The sequence below is a fragment of the Drosophila virilis genome, chromosome 4 (assembly GCF_030788295.1).
Source record: "Drosophila virilis strain 15010-1051.87 chromosome 4, Dvir_AGI_RSII-ME, whole genome shotgun sequence".
Taxonomy (NCBI): domain Eukaryota; kingdom Metazoa; phylum Arthropoda; class Insecta; order Diptera; family Drosophilidae; genus Drosophila; species Drosophila virilis.
In genome coordinates this window covers 20596081-20620623 of record NC_091546.1, presented here as the reverse complement: position 1 = coordinate 20620623, position 24543 = coordinate 20596081, and the positions used below count along the sequence as shown (strand labels likewise).

The 24543-nt window shown below is 40.8% G+C and overlaps 5 protein-coding genes across 5 annotated transcripts in view; 2 read left to right on the top strand and 3 right to left on the bottom strand.

The window, feature by feature from the left end:
- LOC6627800 (polyglutamine-repeat protein pqn-41) overlaps positions 1-7631 on the bottom strand; it is a 60835-nt gene extending 53204 nt beyond the window's left edge. Inside the window, exon 1 of the mRNA XM_032437643.2 lies at positions 7043-7631. The gene's annotated coding sequence lies outside the window, so the exon portion shown is untranslated. The remainder of the gene's footprint in view (positions 1-7042) is intronic.
- A 1398-nt stretch (positions 7632-9029) lies between these two features.
- On the top strand, positions 9030-10497 carry CycK (cyclin K). Its single transcript, XM_002051275.4, has one exon. The coding sequence runs from the start codon at positions 9096-9098 to the stop codon at positions 10371-10373; it is 1278 nt and encodes a 425-aa protein (XP_002051311.1). The 5' UTR covers positions 9030-9095; the 3' UTR covers positions 10374-10497.
- Positions 10448-14752, bottom strand: LOC6627802 (uncharacterized). Its single transcript, XM_002051276.4, has 5 exons — positions 14281-14752; positions 12762-14192; positions 12323-12613; positions 12135-12261; positions 10448-12077 (listed from the first exon to the last, which is right to left on the bottom strand). The coding sequence occupies exons 1-5, from the start codon at positions 14722-14724 to the stop codon at positions 11890-11892; spliced, it is 2481 nt and encodes an 826-aa protein (XP_002051312.3). The 5' UTR covers positions 14725-14752; the 3' UTR covers positions 10448-11889.
- A 91-nt stretch (positions 14753-14843) lies between these two features.
- spag4 (sperm-associated antigen 4) lies at positions 14844-16170 on the bottom strand. Its single transcript, XM_002051277.4, has 4 exons — positions 15945-16170; positions 15299-15868; positions 15077-15243; positions 14844-15019 (listed from the first exon to the last, which is right to left on the bottom strand). Exons 1-4 carry the CDS (start codon positions 16107-16109, stop codon positions 14992-14994), a joined length of 930 nt encoding a protein of 309 aa, XP_002051313.2. The 5' UTR covers positions 16110-16170; the 3' UTR covers positions 14844-14991.
- A 182-nt stretch (positions 16171-16352) lies between these two features.
- retm (real-time) lies at positions 16353-24402 on the top strand. Its single transcript, XM_002051278.4, has 6 exons — positions 16353-16764; positions 20438-21361; positions 21427-21685; positions 21748-21866; positions 22751-23078; positions 23139-24402. The coding sequence occupies exons 1-6, from the start codon at positions 16702-16704 to the stop codon at positions 23417-23419; spliced, it is 1974 nt and encodes a 657-aa protein (XP_002051314.1). The 5' UTR covers positions 16353-16701; the 3' UTR covers positions 23420-24402.
- Positions 24403-24543: the final 141 nt, after the last annotated feature.

Genomic DNA, 24543 nt, shown 5'->3' with positions numbered 1-24543 from the left:
TGGAAAAAAAGATACCAAAACAAAAAGAAATCGGACCGTGTCCAAGCAGACACCTACACCTAAAACTCTTTGTGTTTGTGTGTTAAGCAAGTGTCGAAACTTTAACAAACTGAACATTTAAATGTTTATACATATTTTTCTGTATTGTCATAGGATGGCGAGTATTTTTCCACTGTCGGGGCCAATAGCAGCATAATGGACAGATGGACAACTGTTGAGTGCAAGGAGTCAAGTCACTTAAGAAATTATGCCATTTGAATGGTGAAAGTGTTGTGACAGCAGCAAAACTCTCAATCAAATGCACTATAATTGCTAACAAATTAACAAAATGAATTTTCAATTAAACCCATTGAACCGTCCGACTGTAAAAGTGTGGCCAATTGCGCGACGACGGCGTCGGAAGTTTCAACAGCAAAAGTGTTAACAAAGAAAACCACTGAAGATTTCGAAAGAATCAAGAGCCGAGGTTCGTTCAACTCCACAACTCCATGCCTAAAGCTAATCAAGAGCTAGACACAAAAACAATTACCTACACTGGTCAGAAAATATATACATATGCATGGCATATAAAATAATCAAGTATGAAAAACAAGAAGAAATCCCAAAGAGTCGACAGACTCGCTCGCAGTTGGTCAGGAAATTAGTTGGCATTAAATTTGTGGAACGTGTCGGTATGGCCAAAACTCAAATGTTCATTTAAGCCATTTTCGCGATTTGTTACGATCTGGTTATTGGCCAAAATTGATTGGACCTGCTTTAGCGGAGGTCAGAACAATTTGAAGCTAAAATCGATGTAATGTATCAATAGATCAAGGCAAAAGACAAATAGCTTCCTAATGTTTGAGTATAAGCCAGCTGAGACGAAATAATAAAAAAAAACAACAAGAGTGTCGGGAGTGCCCGACTTGGGGATACCCAAAAGCAACTCGTATTAGGGGGCCTGGCGATATCTATAAAATACAATATACTTGACTTTCATATACTGTTCTAGAAGCTACATATCGAGTTTCTAAAACTTAAGAGATTTTTTTCAAGAAACAAGGTTTCGATATCGATTTTCATCGATTGCTTGAGGTCGAGCCAAGTTATCGATTAAAGACCTACGTTTTAAATTTCAAGAGTAGGTCTGATTCTGGACGGACGGACGAACGGACAGGTATGCCTAGATCGACTTGGTTATTGATGCCGATCGAGAATGAATATACTTTATATAGTCCGAGATGCTTCCCTCTGCCCGTTACATATTTTCTCCAAAAGGCATTTGACCCTTTTTACCCACTTTCAATGGGTTAAGGTAACGTAATGTTAACAATTATATCATATTTATGTCAATGTCAAATACACCAAGGAAAAATATTGCTAACGATCTGGAACTATATTCAAAATGTGTAGGTACTCCCTGTAGCCAAAAGGTTTTAGAGTCCTAGCTTAACCAAGATATTATCAATAATCAAACGCAGCGAGGAATATATGCTAATGATTATAAAATCCAAGACATTTACTTTAAAATTATAACAGTTTCTGCAATAACAAACAATTAATTAAATGAGTATATAGCTACACTATCTCTATTTCCCACAACTCTATCTTTATTCCATATTAAAGATCATTTAGAGAAGACATTTTCATTTTATTTCAGCAACTGATTTGCAGATCAGCTGCAATCTGAGACCGGATCTTGCCGCAGCATTTAATAATTGTTTCAATATTTCTTTCCTAATGTGAGTATGAATACTTCAAGCAAAAAAACTGCAATGCACAGCTCGTGTATACGAGTATATCTAAAAAACCAGTTTCTGTTACTGTTTCTCAAGACAGAGTGGGGCCTGTGCTGTGCTGCTGCCTTATAGCATGCAAATCGCCAGCATTATTAGTCATTATGTGGTTCCACATATGCGGCAACGGTTCGGATCCGTGTGTGTGTGTGTGTGTGTGTGTGTGTGTGTGTACATAGTGTATGCTATGCAGTAAAAGCCATGGCAAGAGCCGAGTCCGAATCCGAATCGGAGCCAAACGCCGGGGCGGCCTTCACGCTGCCCGCTGAGCCAGCACCTCCAATTCATTTGGAGCGGTTCGGGCCCAAAATGGGGCGTCGAAAATCGTTAAATGATTGAATTGGATTTGCTTGCAAGCTGCTGAGCTGCGAAGCTATTGAGCTGCCTTTGGCAAATGCATAACAATTAGCTTGTTGAAAGTTAGAAATGCTTTCGGGGAAACACTGTTGTTGGTCATGGACCGAATGTGGGGCGCTGAACATGCTAATGAGCATGCTAAGAAAATCAAATAAAGATATGAGATAAACCTATTAAAAAACTATAATTTACTCTCTACTTAGTTATGCGTAAGGCCGAACAAATAACATAAATTAAATGCTAATTTTTAGAACACTATTGACTGTATTTATTTTATATATATATATATATATATATATATATCTAAGGTAAGGCAGCTCGAATTAAATTCTGATATCCTGCTCCCATTTCAGTAAAGCAAATTGAGTAGTCTTCTCGGCGCTCTGTTTAAACAAAACATACCTTAGGGCTTCCATTTCGAACTAACATATCTAATTTTCATTGATATCAGAGCGTAGCAGAGAGGCATTCGTTGGCACAAACAAACGAGTCGTGTTTTAAGCTCAAATGCTTAAGTAAAAATAATGCAATCACACGTAAGAAAAGCAAGCGAATGCTCAAAATAAAAATAAAATCAAGTTTCAGCACGTGGGTGGAAGAGTTTATATCGTTTTCCATCACAGCAGTGTGTAATACTTATTTCTGTAAGGCATAATTGTATTCTTTTTTCTTACATTCAATCTCGAGTTCCCATGTCTTGAAAGTTCAAAGTATTTGCCACATCAAAATTACGAAATAAAATCATATTAAGTTGCCTCTACTGAATAAAATGTATATGTAAAATGAAAAACGCAATTTTATTTTAATCTTTATCATACGCAATAGCTACACATGATCTTTTTGGCAGTTTCTTCATTCACAACACACAACAATGGCTTATAAAAGTTGCCAGCCAAAAGCCAGCATATAAATGTGAGAAGATTCTCAAACATTTTTTTTTTAACATTTTAATTAGAAGATTCAACAATGCTGACGAAATGGCAAGACAAACAAAACAAGTAAGAGAGCTGTGTTCGGAATTGCCCGACTGGGGGATACCCTTTTTGTATAAACATTAAATTGAGGATAAATGATCTATTCATATCACACTAAAAGCTACGTGTCATGCGTGAAACCTCTGGCCCATAAAACCTAAGGGACATTTTAAAAAAGGGATTTCCATATCGATTTTTGGCGATTGGGAAACTGGGAAACATGGCAATTTATCGATTATTGGAAACAAACATGTACTGCGTGGCGACTAGGAAATTTAACTTTCTCTAGCTCTTACATCGACGAGCTCAGATATCGATCAAGAATATATAAATACTCTACGGGGAGTTGCTTCCTTCTGCCTGTTACATACATTTGCCCAAAAAAAACATGATACCCCTTTTTAGCCATTTTTCATAGGTTCAGTGTATAAAAATGGAGGAGAAACATAAAAGTCAACTATTCTCTGCCGCTCGGCTGTAAAAACGAGCTAACGCTTGAGGCTCATTTCAGTTGGACAAGCGGCGCACGGGGCATTGTCATAATATTTAAAAACCTTTTTCAACATTATTTCTTTAATAGACTTTTTGGGCGCAAGCAGCGTTTCAATGAACTTTTGACAATGCATTTTTGTATGTCAAAGTTGAGAGACAGCTTTGAAAACTGGTTGACTTTTATTATTTTTCAATTAAAGGTTCCAAGACCAAGCCCAGGCCCAAGCTCAAGCCAGTTCAATGAGCCGTCTTGCAGCGGCCCAAACAAATGTCAAAAATGTGTCTAAGCTTTGCGCCGCAGAAAAGAGAGTGGCGACACTTTCTACCAGAGTCGGTGAGCTCCAAGTCCAACTGAGTGTGCGTGCCGTCTTTAATCAGGTCAGCGTATAAGTAAACGCCCCAGAGTGTAGAAGTGTAGAAAAACGCAAAAAGAAATAAAATTTTATACAAAAAAAAAAAGGGAAAAACAAGAATAAAAAAGAAATAACACTTATTAATAACTTTGGCCAATGGGTAAGCTTCGTTGATGACTGAGTTGGCTGAAATCAAATGAAATGAATTAAAAGAAATTTTCATGTTTGCAGCATGAAGTAGCCCAGGGTGCCTGGAGCACTGTTGCTTCTTCAAAGATCAACCAATGCGAACTGGGTCAACAGCGAATATCTTACGCTTCTATCTGCGATTGAATTCAGTGTAACGCATTTCAAGTAAATTGCCAAGCGCAACGGGTTTCTCGAGGCCCCAAAGAGTAAAGTCTAGTTTTTTCTTATACATTTTTATCATAATAAAAAGTTAAGTGAAAAGCGTATCTGTGCTTATTGCGGCTAATAGCGCCCCATTATATGGGAAAGCCCTCAAGTTGCTTAATTTTGAAATACCAAAGCAAAGCGTTTCCAGCTATATGAAATTTAACAAATTAAGCATACACAACTATTTGCTGTAAGCATATTGAATATCATAACGAAAATAAAACAAGTTTTTAACAAATTATATAAATGGTGAAAAGGAAAACAAAGTAATCACCCAAAACTCTCTGGCTGTCTAAGCAGCTGTCACAGCTGCCATATCATAATAAGCACAGTTATGTTTCAAATGGCTTTTTAGCTGTTTTTTTTTTTTTTTTTTTTTTTTTTTGGGGTAATTATCATACAAGAGAGTTCAGATGCGTTAAGGAACTTGTAAGCGGTACAGAAATAAAAGCACTTTGGGTGCTCACAAATATGGCCAAAACAACTTCTATATGGACAATAAAAAAGCAACTTAAAAGGTAGCTGACATTTGATGGGCTGCGTACCGCGACTGAGCCTACCACAAATATGGCCAAGGCACGCGTGATTTATGGCCACGTCGAGTGCGTTGTGCGTTGCCAGTCTGTACGACTCGAATATCTCTTCAGCCTCAAGTCTATCTCTCATCCATCTTCCAATTGCGTGCGAGGTTTATGTTGTTGGTGTTGTTGTTTGGCTTTTGTTGAGATGGCCAAGAATGTGTTTTGTGCGGAGAATCATTTTCAAAGTGTTGCAGCCGAGCGGCGAGTTCAACGCCGCTCCATTGGGCTGTTTGGTTACGCTTGACGGCGGCCAAAACAATTACAGTGCCGCGTTGTTGCCGTTTGCAATTTGCAACATGCAACAGATCCGACGGCAGCCAAAAACAATGCAAACACCACGCATCGCATTGCCAATCAAAATTGTTAACATATTGTGGAAAGTAAAGCCTCAAAACACAACTCAACAGCCTGGCACAAAAACATCAGCACGGGCTAGTTAAATACGGCCACAACAACAATTGAGTTTGTGCACAGTGTGCGAAATAAAGATACAAATTGCAATTGTGAATAGTCTATCAGCACATTAATTATGCTACAATGCGGGATAACAAAATATGCCACCTCACACAGTTGTGTTTGCTTTAGAAAATATAAGATATTATAATGGCATGCAATAGTATTTTCTTTCCAAAAGAAAATAATCGTTTAAATACAACCTAACTGATTGTTAAATTCTTCATTTTTGTTTAAAGTTCTATTAGGCCTTTAAATCATTTACTTCAAGCAGAGCTCTTAGCACTCTTATAAGCATGCCACAAAAAGCTAGCTAAATTTAAGTAAAAATAATTAATCGAATTATACCGACTACATTCATTTGAAAATTGCAATTACCTGCCACAAAACCTATGGTAGAAATCCAATCACAGCGCAAAATATTAATTACACTTAAGCTAAGGCAAAATATATATATGTCTAGTTATTAGACAATTGTTGCAAAAGTATTCAAATTTCGAAAGCAAAATCCAATTCATATTGATAATATCTATACGTAAATAGCTCTTAAGAAACTGCAAACTGAACTATTATATTATATAATTATACCATGGCGGTAATTTTAAGCCCTGCCTATAATTAGCCATGAGTTTTGGCTCACGAAATAAGTTGACTAATTTCTAACAAGCATTGGCAAAGATGTGTCATAATTGCATACATTATATTATCTTTAGAATTTTTCCCAATAACTGAGATGAATCACAGCATTGAGTTTTCTTCACATTTAAGAACTTAAATGCTGCCCAAAACAAAAAACATCATTACCGAACGAAAATGCAGTCGTGTGTCTATAATTATGACGTGCACTGTAGCAACAGGGTGTTTCGTACTGTTCGTTTTGCAGCCCCCTTTTCATTATAATTAGGGAAACGGCTGCCTGCAACTTGCCACATGGCTGGATGCTGTGTGGCAGGTTCAATCAACTCGCAACGCTCTCAGCTCCAATCGGCCAGGCTCTCAAGACGGCCTTGGCCAAGACACTCATTAGCTTGGCTAAGCGGCTTGACGCGCCCCGCGGATGATCTAATCGCCAAACACTTAACACTTAATTGAAAGACAGCAACAGCAACAACAACAACAACAATTTTGTAGTGAAATGCGAGCGTCGATGATAAATCACAAACAAAGCTGCATTAACGCTAATTTCCAATGCAAGCGTGTGGGTTAGCTTATTGGCCCGATCAGAACTGAATCATCTGCCTTGTAATATATCGCATATATCAATAATATAATTATGCAATAATTAATCATCTATAGTATAGATAAGCTAAGCTTATACCAATTTTTACTATATTTACAAGCAAATATAAAACAATTGCAGCAAAGCTCTTTAATTTTTTTATTCAGGAAGGAAAGAAAGAAATAAGGGAAGAATCACTAAAGAGGAGTTGTTATTATAAGAAGGGCAACGCATAGAAAGAGATATATCCGACCCCATAGAGTATATATATTCTTGATCAGTATGAACAGTCAAGTTAATAAAGCTAAGTATAATCAGGAAACTTTGAGGATTTCTGTTGTCGGAACCGGCCAAATCGGACCACTAAGTTTAACCGACTTACAAAAATAATTTTTATTAATATTATACATTTTAGATCAATGTTACGGTTTTAAAAACTTACTTATTTAGCGTTATAGACTGAGGTATAACGTAAAAAATATTCCAAATAACGCAACGTTGTTGTTGTTGTTGTTTTTTTTTTTAATTCTCTTCGACTCCCAACGATAATCCACATAGAATGATTCCAAGGAATGCATGCAGTAGAGCGAAGCTTGGGGGGGGGAAATGTGGGAGTACGCGTATGCAAAGAGCGAGATAGACTACGGGAGTTGGAGAGACAGAGCGAGAGAGAGAGAGAGAGCGAGATGGCGCGCGCGATACGTAGCTTGTGGTTACTTTTTAGCTTTTTTGTAGCATTTCTTTACTTTTCTTTTATTTCAATATTTCTTGATGGCTGTATTGTATTATTGAAAAACTTTTTCTGCCTAGGCAAGCACTTTTTTTTGTTGTGTTTAGCACTCGCAGCCACTTCTATTATTATTATTTCTTCTTCTTATGACTTTTTTTTTCTTTTTGCGAAGCCGCAGTCCGCAACGAACGCGCATTAAGATATAACAAAAAATAAAACTACTGGACGGACTGTTGCTGTTGTTGTTGTTGTTGTTGCCAGCTGGCGCGATCCGCTTGGTAACTGGCGACGCTGACGACGTTTCAAAAGTGACTGAAAAGCGCCGAGCAGCGGCAAGCGCAGCGAAGCTGCAAACGTGTCTTAAACGGCCCAAAGGTGTACGCGGCAAGCAGGTAGACAGAGCGAGAGAGAGAGAGAAAGAGAGGAGGAGAGAGCGAGCGCGAGCTGGCCGAGAGCATGCGATCGAACAAAGTAAAAGCTAAAGAATATATAGAAACTGGTTATGCTGCTCGGACCGGCACAATTCTATTTGATTAACATGGAACCTGTCTGGCAGATCCCAAGGAGGCAGCAGGCTCCAAGAAGCACCAAGCAAGGTTAATAACATCGACGACACCGGGCAAAACACTAAAACCAAAAACAAAGCAGACGCAACTGCAACAGTGCATACAAATTGTTTATGAAATGTGATACAAAAAGCAATGCTAGAGAACGGACAGACGACTATAAATATATTTAATCGCATAGCTGCTGGACTTGTCTGGGCTGCCCAGGGCGAGCCATTGTTGGTTCTCAACACTTCCTCGAGCGAAATGCAAACCAGTTTTGGCATTTTGCAATGCAGCTGTTATGCAAAACAGTGTTGCCGAGCTACTCAGCTATTTTCTGGCTACATTAGCCTATTTTCAGATGGCCAAGTACCTAGCGACACTTTTTATTGTCAAATCAGAAAAGCTAAATCCAGCTATTTTCCACCTAGTTTAGGCCGCAGTTGGCAAAATACAATGGACACAAAAAGCTGCCCAAACGCGACTAAAGTGGGCGGAAACTAGTGGGCCCGAGAAGTGGGAGCAATCGGCACATAACCGAATTCCTGTTAGACGAACAAGTTGACCGCATTACTTGAAGTCTGCACAGCAGAATGAAAAGCGCATATTAAGCTAACGACAACTGGAAAGGCTGGTTATAAATAGTTACCTCAACTAAGCCAAGGCATTGCGGCTAATTGGCCAAACTGCGGCCATGGACTGGCAACAGGTATGCGTTGTGCCATTTGCGGCAGGCGGCGGCGGCGTCGGCGCCGGCGCCGGCAATAAAGTTTGTGGAAAGTCAACTTACCCCAAGCCTGAAATAACAACGGCAATTCAAGCAAATATTGAATGGCTAATCAATGTCAATGCAAACATACCTTGATACGCTGATTTCTTGGCAGTTCTTTGCCAATTTGCTTGGCATTTGAAGCCACAAAGAAAGCAAAATACACCGTAAAACATATTTCTTTTTTTTTAAATGAAAACATAAAACACAAACTAATTGCGCGATAAATATGTAAATATGGTCACACTGCCAGTAGCAACAGCTGGTTCTTTTTGTATGGCGTTGCCACATGTGGAAAAATGCATTTCTCACAATTAGATATTGAGTAAATGCCCTAAAAAATGACACATGAAAAGCACTAATTTTGGTTGATTTTTTGTTATTGTGAACAACCAAAAAAAAAAATAAAAAAAAAAATAAAATAAAAACACTGTAGGCCCGGAAAAAGATGCCTTGCTGGTACTATGACAAAAAGGAGCTACGTGAGACACCCTCAATACTGGATGGCGTTACATATGAAACGGAGCGTCGCTACCGCAAGGAGGGCGCCAGGTTCATCATGGAATGCGGCACCAAAATGGGCCTCGGCCACAATACAATGGCCACCGGAGTTGTCTACTTTCATCGCTTCTACATGTTTCACTCGTTCAAGAGTTTTCCACGCTACGTTACCGCCTGCTGTTGTTTATTTCTCGCCGGCAAGGTGGAGGAGACGCCCAAAAAGTGTCGCGACATCATCAAAACGGCACGCGGCATACTCAATGACAACTATTTCTACTCGTTCGGCGATGATCCCAAGGAGGAGGTAATGACACTGGAGCGCATACTGTTGCAGACGATCAAATTTGATCTGCAGGTGGAGCATCCATATACGTTTCTGCTCAAGTATGCGAAATGCTTCAAGGGCGATCAGCCGAAGCTGCAAAAAATGGTCCAAATGGCATGGAATTTTGTCAACGATTCGCTCAGCACGGTCGTCTGCCTTCAATGGGAGCCGGAAATCATAGCCGTTGCTCTCATACATTTGGCCAGCAAGCTGAGCAAGTTCACGGTGCTGGATTGGCTGGGCAGACAACCGCAGCATCAGCGCTGGTGGGATATGTTTGTCTCAAACGTGACCATGGAGATACTGGAGGATATATGCCATCAGGTGTTGGACCTGTATCAGTCAACGCAAAAGGAAGGCCAGGAGCCAAACAGTCCGCCCCAAAAACCGCCCAGTCGTGCCGATAGTCCCACAACAACGAATATCAAATCCTTGGCCAGCGGCGATTGTCCAGCGGCAACAGCCCAGCCCAGTGGCAATGGCGGCATCATTGGCATCAACGCTGAACTGAACAATATACAGACCATCAAATCGCTGGCGCAGGCGGTGCCCGTTGCCGTTGTCTCCATACCGCCGCCCAGCGATGGCCTGCCGCTGCCCACACCGAGCGCAGTCGGCGGCGCACCACTGCCACCACCCAGCAATCTGAACAGCAATGCTGCCAACTATCATATGTACCATGCACCTCCGCCGCCGCCGCCGCCCGTTGTGCCCATGCCGCCGTACGCGGCCAATGCCTGGACGCAGCAGCCGCCACCGCCGACACACTATACAACAACGGCACCGCCCCCGCCCATGCCGCCCAACATGGGGCCCGGATCGGCTGGCGGCGGTCCAACTGGCTACTACAATGCTGGACGCCAACAACAACAGCAGCAGCAGCAGCAGCGGTACCAATAAATGTCACGCCTAAAACTTTTTGTAGAAATCACTTGTCGCGTTAAAGTTAGGGAGATGAGCACGTGAATAATAAATAATATTAATAAAGCGTAATTTTATTAAAACAAAACATTATTTCTCACCATGTTGCGTACTTTTTTTTTTGGAGAAGGGGCGGGTGTTGATTGAACTGGGATCCAAATAGTCGAGGCTGAGCTGCGTCTTCAATATGAAATGTAGAGTACGTGTGTGTGTGTGTATACGTGTGACAATGTTTATACGTGCAAGTAATTGTGATTAAAATTGATTGAAATAAATTCAAAAAGGAGTGTGTTATTATTCCCGGAATGCTCCAAGTGCGCGCAATTAAATCATTTTATTATATTACAATCAACTTGATAATCACGATTAGTGCATCGCATAAACGCATGTATGTGTTTTTTTTTTTTGGAAGTTTACTTGGCTACTTACAGTTTATTTTGTAATTAGTATACAAGCTAAGCTCTATATATACGATATACCTATGTATATTCGATTATATGTATATATATGTATGCATATATCTTATATTGCGATATACGTTAGTGGGCGTGGCATGTACACACATGTTTGTTGGTATTATATATAAATATTGCAAATCGATTAACGGTTATTATGATTAACGCTATAACACATACATAAATACGCGCTTAACTTTTTCTAATAAGACGCCGCCATTCCCCTTCCCCGCCGAGCAGTGGCTACAATTATTGCTTGTGTTTACACGTGGCTGCCAAATCGTGAAATCATAAATTCCTTATTTTGTTCTCTAAATAGGCAGCACTGGCATTCAAATGCAATTACAACAAAATCCGGTCTGTTCGGGTTTTCCAAGACGTTTGATTCTCGCATTTCACAAAATGGCTCAAATTTAGAAATTGATTATGGATATCCACAAATGTTCTCAATATGAAATTTATAACTATTTAAACTGACGACAATTGCTCTCATAATTAAAAGATTATAAGCTCTTGTTTTGAGTATAAACAAACTTAATGCATATAGATTTTTTTTGTGTTCTGGACTAGATAAAGGTATTGGAAAGTTTTTCAAAAGTAATACATTCATATTCGATCATTTGTTGGCATATATAAAAGACAAAAGAATAAATTCTAACAGCTAACAGCTATCTAATATTATGTTGTGCTTCATGGCATATACAAAAAAAAATGAATAACTTTGCAGTTACATAAAATGTAAGAAAATTATGATATGATTCTATGTGCCTAGCTAGGCACTAATATCATGCGCTAAGTATTAAAAAAAAAATAACGAATGAATATACATAAAATATTCAATTATGTTGGAATTAGCTCATGTCATCAGTTTAAACATGTTTTGCCTTAAACAAAAACCAGAACAGACCTACATCACGTGCAGCGTTGCATTTAAGAAATCTCAATTAGCAGATTAACAAAACGCAGCTACGCATAAACCTTTGAAGTGGTGTGTGTGTGTGTGTTGTTGTTGTGTGTGTGTGTGTTGTGTGTGGCGGCTCCTAACATTTGCGCGTCAATGTCAATTCTCCACAAGCATAATACTGTGGTATCATTATGAATTCGGGCAGCGCAAGCCGCATAGATGAGATTGAAGTTGATGATGCCGCAGCCGATGCTGAGGTGGTTGCCGCTACCGCCGGCTGTTGCTGTTGCTGTTGTGCCTGACGCACAATGTGTCCAATTTTGCCTAAAAAAAATAGAATTGGTTAAATGGGGTGCAAGGCGCTGTTTGGTCTTGGCTTACCCAGCACATTGGCGCGATGAAAGCGCGCATCCAATTGCCGCAGCACATAGAGATCCCGATGCCGTTGCCAGGCAGCCAAAATATCAGTCACCTTGACAGCAACCAGTGCCACGTGGCCAGTGTTAGCCTGCAAGTAAGTTAGTTTAACAATTGTATACCCTTTCTGGAATTGTATAAATAGGCTTTACCCGCTTGAATTGGATATTCAGCTGCTGTTGATGTGGCTGCTGCTGCGTAACAAGTTCGATCAGCTTCTTGAGCTTGCGATGGTTGCACTGCTGCTTGGAGGCGTGCAACAGCAGCTGCTTCAGGTTGCCACCGGTGGTGTCCTGGGGCGGCTGCTCAAAGTAGGCATGCAACAGAGGTGCGTTGTAGGAAATGTGAAGTTTGTCCAGCGCCTGCACCAGATGCTCCTCACTCAGATGCGCCGTGGACAGGCGCGCCACCAGCGGTTCAGTCGAAAAGCTTTGCTTGAGCAGCTGTTTCAATTAGAAACAAAAAAAAAACAAAAAACTTTATCAGAACAACTGTTACATTTCATTGAAAATATAAGCATATTGGGTAAGGGTATCAAGTTTTCGAATTAGTTTTTGTTTAATAAGGTTCGGAAGCATTTGGTTTACTCACCTGCATGCCGCCAAAATTATTATCACACGAAATAAACCTTTGGTTGTAATGACCCATGTCGCCGGCCGTATTGTGCCAGCTGAAAAAGCCGCCAAATTCATCCAAATAGCCCGGGGAGCCGCTGCGACAGCGCGTCTGCTCGGCGCGTGTATAGAGCGAGAGACTGCTGCCACGTCCGCCGCCGCGTCGCCGGCACTTGGCGCAGCTGCTCAGATCGAGTGCCTTGCCAATGGTATTGGCCAAAAACTCCTTCTCCAGACAATCGAGGCAGGTTTCCTCGCCGCTGCCCAAATCAAATTTTGTCGAATTGCTGGCCATGGCCGCGCTGGCCGCGACAACAGCCGCCGCTGCCACCAGCATGGGCGCCACATCCTGTTGCTGCTGCTGCTGCGCGGAGACGGCACGAAAATCTGTGCAGCTATAGCAGCGCTCATCATAGCTAGGCTGCGAGCGGCGCGATTTTGAAGAGGAAGCGCAGCTTTTTGAGGCGGACACTAAAGATGAGGAATTGGAGAGCGTGCTCAGACGCTTGGGCTTGGCACCCGTCAATTTGGAGTTGCAGGAAGTCTCCTCAGCTGCATGGGTATGCTCGCTGGGCACGCTAGTGCTGCGACTGAAGTTGCTGTAGACGAGTGTGCTGGGCAGAGAGTGTGCCAACGTATTTGCCTCTGTTTTAGCGGGCGCATCCACAAAATCCTCATCATCCTTGCTGCCGCAGAGCAGCTCATCCGCATCCCCATCGGAGCCAGCGTCCGCATCGGCCTTGATCTGATCCAGATTGAGGCTTATGCGGGCGAATTTCTTGCTCAAACGCTGCAGTGCCTCCTGTGGCGGCGGCAATGATAGCTCCTCAATTGGTGAACTGTATAGCTGGCGCGGCTGGGTGGGCGTCACCATGTGCCGGCCACTCTGTAGCTGACTATAATCGCGCTGCATGAGCAGCAGATTGGCATGGCCTGCAGCGGCTGCTGCAGCTGCCTCCTGTGCATTGGCCGCAAACTCCAGCTCCGAAGATGGATCCGGTTCGAAATCCATTTCGAGAAAATCGGTCTCATCATCGCGCACCAGACCAAATTCCAAATTGCGTCCGCCACGGCCAGTGCTGGCATCCAGCGCCGCCATGTCGAAGTCAGCGGCATCGCCGCGATACGCATAGACACAGTCATCCGAGTTGAGCGATATCTCCTCGGCCTCCACGTCGTCCTCATCGTCGTCCAGCAATATGAGATCGTCGGCATAGTAATTGTCGCTGGCATAGCTCAGGTTCTCAGTGGAGTTGTTCATCGAGGTGCGACTGGAGCTGAGCCCGCCAATGGCCGCATCGGTGGGCGAGAGTGCGGAGGCAGCTGCAGCCGCTGCAGCTGCCAAGTCACAATCGAGTTCGGGCAGCGCAGTCAGCGTGTAGGCAGCACCTATGCCAATGCCGTTCAGCTGCAGCGAAAATTGCATTATAACAATGAACAGAACGTGAATAAAAAAAAATATATATATAAATAAAACAAAAAGAGAAAACACTTGCCTTATCACTGGTGTCTAGGCCTGCGCCAGCTGCAGCAGCAGCGCAGTCGCCATCATCGGCATCCGCTGCAGCGCCGTCGCATCCTCCTCCGCCCTCGTCCTCGATGTGTGCAACACAAGTGGGCGTCACAGCAACAGCGCCTATCGTTGTTGCTGCCGCCGCCGCCGCTGTTGATGTTGTTGTAGCTGTTGGTATTGGCATTGTTGTTGCTGTTGTTGTTGCTGTGGCAGCTGCTGCTGTTGTCTGTTTCTGTTTCGTTTTTGCCATAGTCCTTTGCAGCTTTGCCTGCTCCTCGCCATCGGTGCTGCTGTAATTATGCGTTGAGTTGCACGCCACAAGATTGTTATTGTTATTTAGATTCAATCGCCACAGGCCATCGTGTTTTAACTTATTTATTTCAATTTTATCTTTGCCAAAACCAAAACGATAATCGTTATCGCTCATGTCTAACTTTAAGCCTACACCCTGAAGATGGGCGATAGTTAAATGTGTACCCATGTACCCGTTACCTATCGAAAGTATTCGCATGGTGACAATATTATATCGTAACATTTAAGTGCGTGTGTCACTGAATATATTTTGATTAATCTGTTGTAAAGTTATATAAAAAAAAAAAAATATAGCACAATTACAATAACAATTTGAACTCTAAGCAATTTGATAAAACTTGAACTCAACATTCATAATTATTAACGTTAAATAACATATTCTCTATGGAACTCGGCCGTATACTTCCACGCTATGTATAGAAAATTATTAAACTTAATCTTAATCTTAATCAAATACGGGTAATTACCGATATACGCAGGTGGAATTTGCGCCATGATTTGACCTAAATACAAATACCAATGTGCAAAAGATTCGCCTATTTTTGACAACGTAGTTCTGTGTACGTTTCTTAAGATCATTTTCGTACACCCACTGACCTAACAGCTCTTTCTTGTTGCTGTCTGGAGGTAAGCCCTAGAAAAAAAAATGTTTTTGGAATGCAACCATCAATATTAAGTTGAGAACTTACATAAACTTCAAAGTCTTTTGGCGCATTATCTACAGATGCACTGGGAGTCATCTCCTTGGCCACATGCGACAAACTAATTTCATCCACGAATATAACTTTGGCCAAGTGCAGCGACACCGTAGCCTCAGTACCACGAAAGCCGAAGCACGATCCTGGTAATATACTCGGGCGCAACATATTTATTGGCGGGTTGGCACTAAAATCAAGGCCGAGAAGATTCTTAATAAAGCTGGTTTCGCTAATTGGCTTTGCTATTGCATAAATTATACGTGCACCCAGCTCCTCTGAAGCATAGTTTATACGAGTTGGCGCCAAAATTAATGCCTCCGTGTTGGGAACTGGGGGCTTATTGCACTTCGCTTTACACCCCCTTTCCATAACTTGTTTTTTTAGACTATACACATCGTCCATTATATTACCAAGCTTGCGCTTAACCAGCGTATCAACACAAGCATTCAATTCCCGTGCATTACATCCTATTGATTTCTGAGAATCACGAGCGAGGCAGTTAGTTTTTCCGCAAGGCAGGTTGCTATATTTCTGTCCAGCGCAATCCACTTTTAGCGCTTGCTGTAAGGTCAAAAATGAAACCATTTACAGTATTTTTTATTATTTTTATTTAAGAAGCCTTTAGTTTGATAATTACCGTTATACAGTTAACATCCTCTTGCAGCCGTGAAAGACCGACAATACTCTTTCTGTTATTCCACATTAAATGGTAGAAAAAGAGGACAAGTAGTGAAAATGTAATAATGTATGTGAGACAGACGCGCTTGTTGCATAGTCGTCTATTTGTATCCATAATGCTCATAAAAAAAAAACAGTTTAAGTGTATTGTTTAAGAAAAGTTATAAATTGAGTGAAAGTCTACTTTGATTTTAAATGTAAAACAAACAAAATACCTCAGAACAGTTGTTCCACTAACAGTAATATTTGAACCATAACAGAATTCATCGCCCAACACATCGATATTTGATATAAAAGTAAACCAGTACTGTTAATCGATATATCGATATATATTGTTATATATATGTTACTTCGCTAACAAAACAGTCAAGCATTCGCGGAGTGTACACAAAAAAGGAAAGACTTTCTTTTCAGCCAGCTGCAGCAGTTGCAAGCACAACAACGAGCGCTGGGGCTGCAGAGAAGCAAAACAAATATTTTCTACACATCAACGAAATAAGCACACATTTTTAAACTGTCTTAACTGTTACAAACAACTAAAATACAAAATTGCTCAAAATTTGAGTGCAAATAAAAAGCGCATTTTGGCGCGTATGTGTGCAGAATAAAGTGCAATAGAAGAGAAAAGAAAAATTGATTTTTAACCAGTGTCAAGTGCCAACAACAACAAATACAACAATAACGAGAGAAAAAACAGCAACAGCAACAGCAACAAAATGGTGCAAAAATTCCAATCGCCCGTACGCGTCTACAAATATCCCTTTGAGCTCGTTATGAAGGTGTGTATCTTATTTGCAGTAGGCGTGTCATATACACCGCCCACACGCCGTGAGTGTGCCTGTGCCTTTGTATGTGCGTGTGCATATGTATGTGTGTGTGTGTGTGTGTGCGTTGGTGTTCATGCGCCAGAAGCGTGTATTTTATATAAATGCAATTTGCTTACAATTTATTAATTAGACGCAGCAGCTGTCGTTGTTTGGTCTGCATTTTGCTCAACCATTTTTCATCCAGCTGCTGCACTCCTTCCGCCTGCGTTTACCTTTTCTTATATTTATGTAGCTGTCATTTGCCGTTGCGCATCGCATGCAGCGGATAAATAAAATTAACCTTGGCGCTCTCTCTTGCTGCCTCGCTCTGCCGCTTCTCTCATTTGCTCAATTGAATAACTCGCGTATGTAATTTCATGAATGGAACGCCACGCTTCTAGCGCGCGGTGTTGGGGGCTGAAGGGCAGGCGGTCAGCTGCCCAGTTCGTGTTTTGCATTCCAGATCCGCCGCAAACAGAGATAGGCAGGAAATAAGCGATTATGGGCCCATTGTACACAATATACGACAATCAACGAAATGAGACACATAACACTTCACAAAAATTAAAAAAAAAAAAGCCAACAAGTTTGAACAGTTATATGTCTTAGATTGACCGAAGATTTGATACTCTAACCCCTTAGATCATATGATAGCAACAGGGGCGTAAACTGTAACTGTTATGCAGTTTCGATCTGCTGCTAACATTTAATTTAGAACACGACATGTTGAACTTAATATAAATAAAAATTCGGTCATCTGCTTCCGGAAACGAACCGGGGTTTTCTCACTTTCCAAGCGCACGCCTTGCCACCGAGATATTCCCGCTCTCAGTGCTCGCGTAGCTTAACTTCTTAACTGAACTACACTGCAATGAAATAGTTTTTAAGTTTAAATCTAATTTGATATAAATTTAATATTGAATATACTTTCAAAAATATTTTGAATTTAAAAGCACAACGATGGACAATGGACACAACCTTTTTTTTACAGTGTATTTAGTTTGTTGCTAAAGTACGTTAAAAAAAAATATATATATATTTGATTTTTTTTCTATTCCGTCACATGCTATCTCCAATGGCAACAAATTTCCTAAAATTTCCACCTGTTATCTCTAATAGCAACAAATTGCGTAAAAAAAAAAAAAAATTATAATACTCTCTGCCAGGGTAAATAGAGCATTCGGGCTGATAACATATCGATGGATCACCCCGCACCATATCAGCTCTATTAACTAATTGGCTCTCGTTTTTATTTTTATTCTTCTTCTTTTTGTTGTTGTCGATAAACGAAGAGCTAACGTGTTTGTCTTATTGCTGTAACCAGAGCGCCAGAGCAGTTGGTCCGCATATTTAATTAAGTTAAGCATAATTTATTGTGCCGGCAAATGGCGCATTAATTGAGTGTTGCGCGACAGACAAACAAATTTATTTATTATCACTTTGTAGTATTTTGCATTTAATGTTGGGTGCAACAATTGCTTTTGTGGACGACACAAAGGCCACCAAGGCAAAAGTCATTGACTCTAGAATTAAATAGAATAAAGAAAAATAAAAACTGAAATCTCATTGCGCAGTTTTTTTTTTTTTTTTTTGTTACCTACAGTAAGACAAACTAATTGGCTTAACAGTAAAAATAATCGCTTTATACCAGACACGATATCAGCCTTCGGGCGAAATTGTCACGTTTTCGACTGGCACGTTGTCTATGTGCACAACAACTAGAAAGTTTAGTTTGTACATTTAAAGGGATAGTAAAACTAATATAAGATAATAATTAATTAATGACTAAAGCGGACGCAACAGAATCATGTAGCGGAAATTATTGGGGGGGGCATTCATTATCAAATTAGGGAAAGCGAGCTCTTATCAATAGGCTAAAATATTATCATTTCCTGGCCAAAGTTTGCATAAAGTATAATATACTTTTAATATGAAACATATCTAGAATTTAACATCTTTGAAACTTAATACATTATCGAATTTAAATTCGAATTATCCAGAAGTCAGGATGTTTTCCATTTAGCTAAATCATTTACTTCTTCCACATACTCTTTAAACAATTTGATTTGTTTGTGTGCATCATAATAAAACAAGTATTGAAACTGATAAACAAGAAGCGGGAATGGAACGGAATAGAAATGTCTTCAAAACGCCCACAGATAAAGGTATTGATGCATTCGGTAGACTTGTCGTAAATGTCAACTATTTTTAGCCACAACTCGACACAATATGGCAATTGTGAGATTGTCTTTTTTACCTATTTATATACACATATAATTTTGTTGTTGTTTGCTCGTTATTGACGTAACAGCATGGAGGCAGTAGAAGAAGTAGGGTAAGTGCAATGCTCATGGCCATTTGGCATCAATCTTCAAGACGTCAACGCGGCAGTCAAATGTATTATTATTATTACGCATACGTCACGTGGTACAGCTGTGCATTTCCATACAAGTATTTAATGGGTGAGGGAGAGAGATGGAAGCTGTCAACAAATCGTTTAGCTGGCAAATATAGCAAACTTTTTGATGTGCAATTAGCACATTTCGTGTAAAGGCAAGGTGAAAAGCATTAATAACTGTCCAAATACTCTATAAATGTGCGAACGTGCTGGGCTGCTGGGGCACATCAATTATAATTGTGTGACTGAAACTGAAAACTCAGTTTGGTTTTAGTTTAGCTCATGTGGCTTTTCACACGCTCCGGCCTGCTAAATAATTGAGCGTTGAACAGGCACGACAACAAGTTGGTTTCTCCTCCAGTTTTTCCCAGCCAACACGTGCCAGGCACGGCACATCTTCGTGTATGCCTTGAACTTTTCAAATATTTACGCGGCCGACTTAATTATCCTTTGGCGTGCGACCCTCTAGAATGTCAGCGGTTTGACGCTCACGGACCTAAAGGACACAGGTGCCGTGACCTTGGAATTTAAGAAATTAAAAAGAATATTGCGTTTAAATACATGATGAATAATTCGTTATATGCAGATAAATTGTGGCCACAAATATCTGGAATGCGCCGCATTTGTTTGTTTACGCCCCCCTTGGCTGGCTAATGTGGTTCTAGCATTGGGCAAGAGCCATAAAGCATCGAAATTTGTTTAGCTTAAATCGCTGTGCAATATCAATAAAAAGAATTCTGCAACGCTTTCAAAGCTATTTACGTGAAATGCCCTTTATGAAAAAACCCACAATAAACTTTAAATTTAGTTCTGTGCGGTCCACGTTGAGAGAGCTGCAGTGCTAGTTTGCATAGAAACCCGACTCAGCTGTTCATGCTGATAAAAAATAAATATATATATATAATATATTGGGTCGAAGAACTCGCCCGCTGTGCGTTGCCAATTTCGTGGCAAAATTATAAAACCCTCCACCAGGGTATACGAAGGGTAAACAAACAGGCAGCTGTTTTATAACTTGGCACTAATTTTGCAAATATCTGGCATGCATGCATACATATATATTTATAGATTGAAACACACACAAACACATATATTTTATATTGATATCTGTACAGTCTGTGGCCCCGGGCCAAGTTCATGTACATTTACATACGTGTCATAAATTGGCCCCTGTTCAAGGGCAAGAGCCCATTGGCAGAAAGCCGACAATAGAGCATATCATTTACATCTGCCATTGCTCATTATTAGGCCTACGAGCGTCGCTTTCCGAAATGCCCCCAAATGCCCATTGTCCTGGACTGCGAAATCATCAAGGACGAGTGCCTGGAGAATGGGGCCAAGCGGAATACAAGCCGACGCTGCAAGCTGGCCGTCGATGCGCCGTACATCTTTAAGAAATTGATTGGCGTCGACTTTGTGTACTTTCTGCAGCACAACTTTTTGGACATGTCTAATCGCACGCTGAGCATCGAGGCGGTCAACGAGAGCTTCTCGTCGCGCATTGAAATCTTCGAGCGTTGCCGCTACTATGCCCATCCGGACAATGCCGATTGGACGTGCTTTGATCAGACGGCGACACTGGATATTAAGAACTTTTTCGGTTTCGAGCACTCCATGGAGAAGATGGGCATGAAACAGTATACACAAACGACGCTCAAGGGCAAGGAGATAATTGAGTATTTTATCAGCCAGCTCAAAGAGGAGGGCGTCACACATGTGGAGCGCTGGGTGCCGCCATTGGATGCACCCAAGTCGCCAACAACAGAACAGCATCATGACATACTCCTTGATGGGGATTTTATTGCACGCAATTTGGGCCAATTATCGCCCATGCAGGAGTCCAAGCTGCTGGAGCTGCGAAAAATGCTGGATGGTGTCGATGATCTGGAGCGCATGCCCAGTTATCAGACCATCTTGCGTTTCTTGTCAGCACGCGACTGGCACGTCAGCCAGGCCTATGCCATGCTCTGTGATTCGCTCAAATGGCGTCGCGAGCATCGTATCGATTCACTGCTCGAGGAGTACCACAAGCCAGCCGTTGTGGTTGATCATTTTCCCGGCGGCTGGCATCATCACGACAAGGATGGCCGGCCCATATACATACTGCGACTGGGTCACATGGATGTGAAGGGCTTGCTCAAGTCTCTAGGCATGGAGGACTTGCTTAGATTGGTGAGTTTGCTGCCAATTTGCCTTTGTACATTGTCCTTATTCATGTTCACGTTTTCAATCGACAGGCTCTCCACATTTGCGAGGAGGGCATACAGAAGATTAATGAATCAGCCGAGCGCTTGGATAAGCCCGTGCTCAACTGGTCGCTCTTGGTCGATCTGGAGGGTCTTTCCATGCGTCATTTGTGGCGGCCCGGCATCAAGGCTCTGCTCTACATCACCGAGACCGTGGAGCGCAATTACCCGGAGACAATGGGCCGTGTTTTGGTGGTGCGTGCTCCGCGTGTATTCCCCATTGCCTGGACAATTGTCAGCGCTTTCATTGGTGAGTTGTAAGACACAACAATTGTTGACAACAATTTTCCTTATGCCCAACATTTTTCATAGACGAACACACACGCTCAAAGTTCTTGTTTTATGGCCCGGACTGTGAGCATATGAAGGACGGACTCGCTCAGTATATTGATGAGGAAATTGTGCCCGATTTTCTGGGCGGGCCCTGCAAGGTAATTTACAGCTACCGACCTCATTGAATATTAGTCAAAAATTGTCTGTTAACCTTTGTATACATAACGATTAACAATTATTTTTGTATATATATATATATACATGATAATGATTTTACTGTTATTTTCGTAACTTTGTTTATCCAATCCCACCCATTTTGAACTTTTCGGCGCTGTTTAGACGCATTTAACGCATGTGGAACCAATTAATAAAAAGTATCTAACGCATTGTTATTTAGCTGAATGCGATTGTGTAAGCAGCTTCTAAAATCTCCTTAGCCAAATCACGTTATTCAATCATACATATATATTATATAGAGTGCCGTTTATTATGTTTTCGTTCTTATATGTATATGCATATTGTGTTCACTGTGTCTGTGCCTCAGGAGTAAACATATCGAGATCAGACTTTGGTTTTGCCTTGCCTTGTCGTGTTTGTTCGAAATAAGGACAAGGGCTTGCAAGCCTAGAGTCGACTTATGATGGAACCGGAAGGTTCCATAAAATCATTTCGCTTCTTTTTTTTGTGTTTATATCTTGTTGGCATTGGCAACATTGACCTCAAGGCGACTAGCCGAACATTTTAGTCTATACCAAAACTGGTCTCTTAAAAACATTTTGTCATATTCTGTTCACTTTGTTTCTCTGTCCTTTGTGTTGCAACCTATGTCAAGTCTATAAATATGTACTATAATTGCGTTTTGTTGCTGCTCTGCATATCCTTTCATTGTGCCCAGCGTCCGTGCGGTCCTTCAATTATGTGTGCACTCGCACACTTTTGTACCTTATACCTTGAACGAACAAAAAACAAAACAAAGCTTAGCCAAGCATATGCCAAACCAATTTTGATTGTCACTAAATGTTGTGCATTTTTTCTATAACAGACCATGATACACGAGGGCGGCCTTGTGCCGAAGACGCTTTATAAAATGAGCTCTTTGGAGGATCATGATGATGAGACGCCCGTTGCTTCACGCGCCGCTTCCGCCTGCGTTGTTGATCTTCCCAATGAGGGCAAGCGTTTGTCTGCCGCTCATCAGCACGATCATAAAAATCTCTATAAGACAGTTGAGCTTAAGGCGGGCTTCACTCACGAGCTGCTCATACGCAATATGGATCCAAAGAGTGTGCTCACCTGGGACTTTGATGTGTTACGCAACGATTTGCACTTCACGCTCTATCGCGTCACCGAAGAGCTGCCCGACAAGAATGGTGCGTAAATCAATTAACTAGTTTTTCATTTAAATTCAATAATTGCACATTTTTGCACAGACTCGGCTGTATCATATTTTGATCTTCAGGACTTTGTCGAAGGTGTCAACTTTTTCAGAGAGGAACCAACGCTCATCTGTCGACACAAAGAGAGCGTGCAGGGCTCGCATGTTATGCATCACAATGACAGCTATCTAATGCACTGGTTCAGTCCATCGGGTGCACAGCTGAATATATTCTACGAAGTGCTTAGCTCGGTCAACTACAAGGGCTCCATGACCAGCCTGCAATCTGCATTCTCATCGAACTCGTCGGCGGCCAGCTCCTGTCAGAGTCGATGATATGAGTCGAATGCGCATAGTGGCGTTGACTCTCAGGCAACAACGTCGCCCGGCGCGCGGGGCGTCCAGGAGGAGCAGGTGGATTTGGGACTATTGTCGGGCACACTGATGGAGAAGAGTTTGAATCTATTTGACACGCCGGATATATTTTTTTAGGCCCATAAATTTGCAATCTCTTTTAGTTTAATTTAGCAAAAAGTTTAGTTTGGTTTTAATTGTATTTCGTATTAGCACAATTTTGCCGTTTAATTGTTTTGTCTATTTATCTGTTTATTTTATAGTATATCAATCAATATACATATATATATATATATATATATATATATACATATATACATATATATATATATATTTGTAACAATGTGAAGCCAAAACGAAATTTGTGAATTAGGACTTTTTACATACATATATACGGTTGTATCAGATGATTCAAATATCACGTACTTTTCACATTCATTTGAAAACGTCAATTAGTCCATTTTAGCAAGTACATAAATTATAGATGCTTTAATACAACACACACTTATAAATGAATACAAAAGCAACGTAATATTTGTAGCGCAGCTAAATTTTTTAATAATTTTTTTAATAATAGTATCAACAAAATAACGAAATTATGCCACACGTTGTGCGCCTTTGACGCTAGAGCAAAAATTATGAGATTTACAAATATCTAATCAATGACTACATGTTACCTAATTAGTTTAATTCGGGGTCTAAAACGTAAAAGAAAAATATACATTTTTAGCCTATTGCTATAATTTTTTAATAAACGATCATCATAAGTACAATATCATTAAAATTCCGTTTAGACTACGAAATTAATGCTGCAAAAAGAAGTTAGCGATAAACATTTAAAGTTAAGCGCATATTAATGATAATCAACAATATAAACAATATATAGAATTTTATTTAAATAGCCAAGCGAATGCCGTGCATGTTACCTAATTGTGTAAGTTGAAATAAAAATGCAAGTACATGTATATGTCAATCTTAATTTGTGTCATTTTTATGCCAATTTATAAAAACTATAAGTTCTGTTGAAAAATCAATTTGAAATTTATATGTACGCTGCAATTCAAATTAACGAGCTGTGTGCGTTGTCAGTGTGACCGTTGCACAGC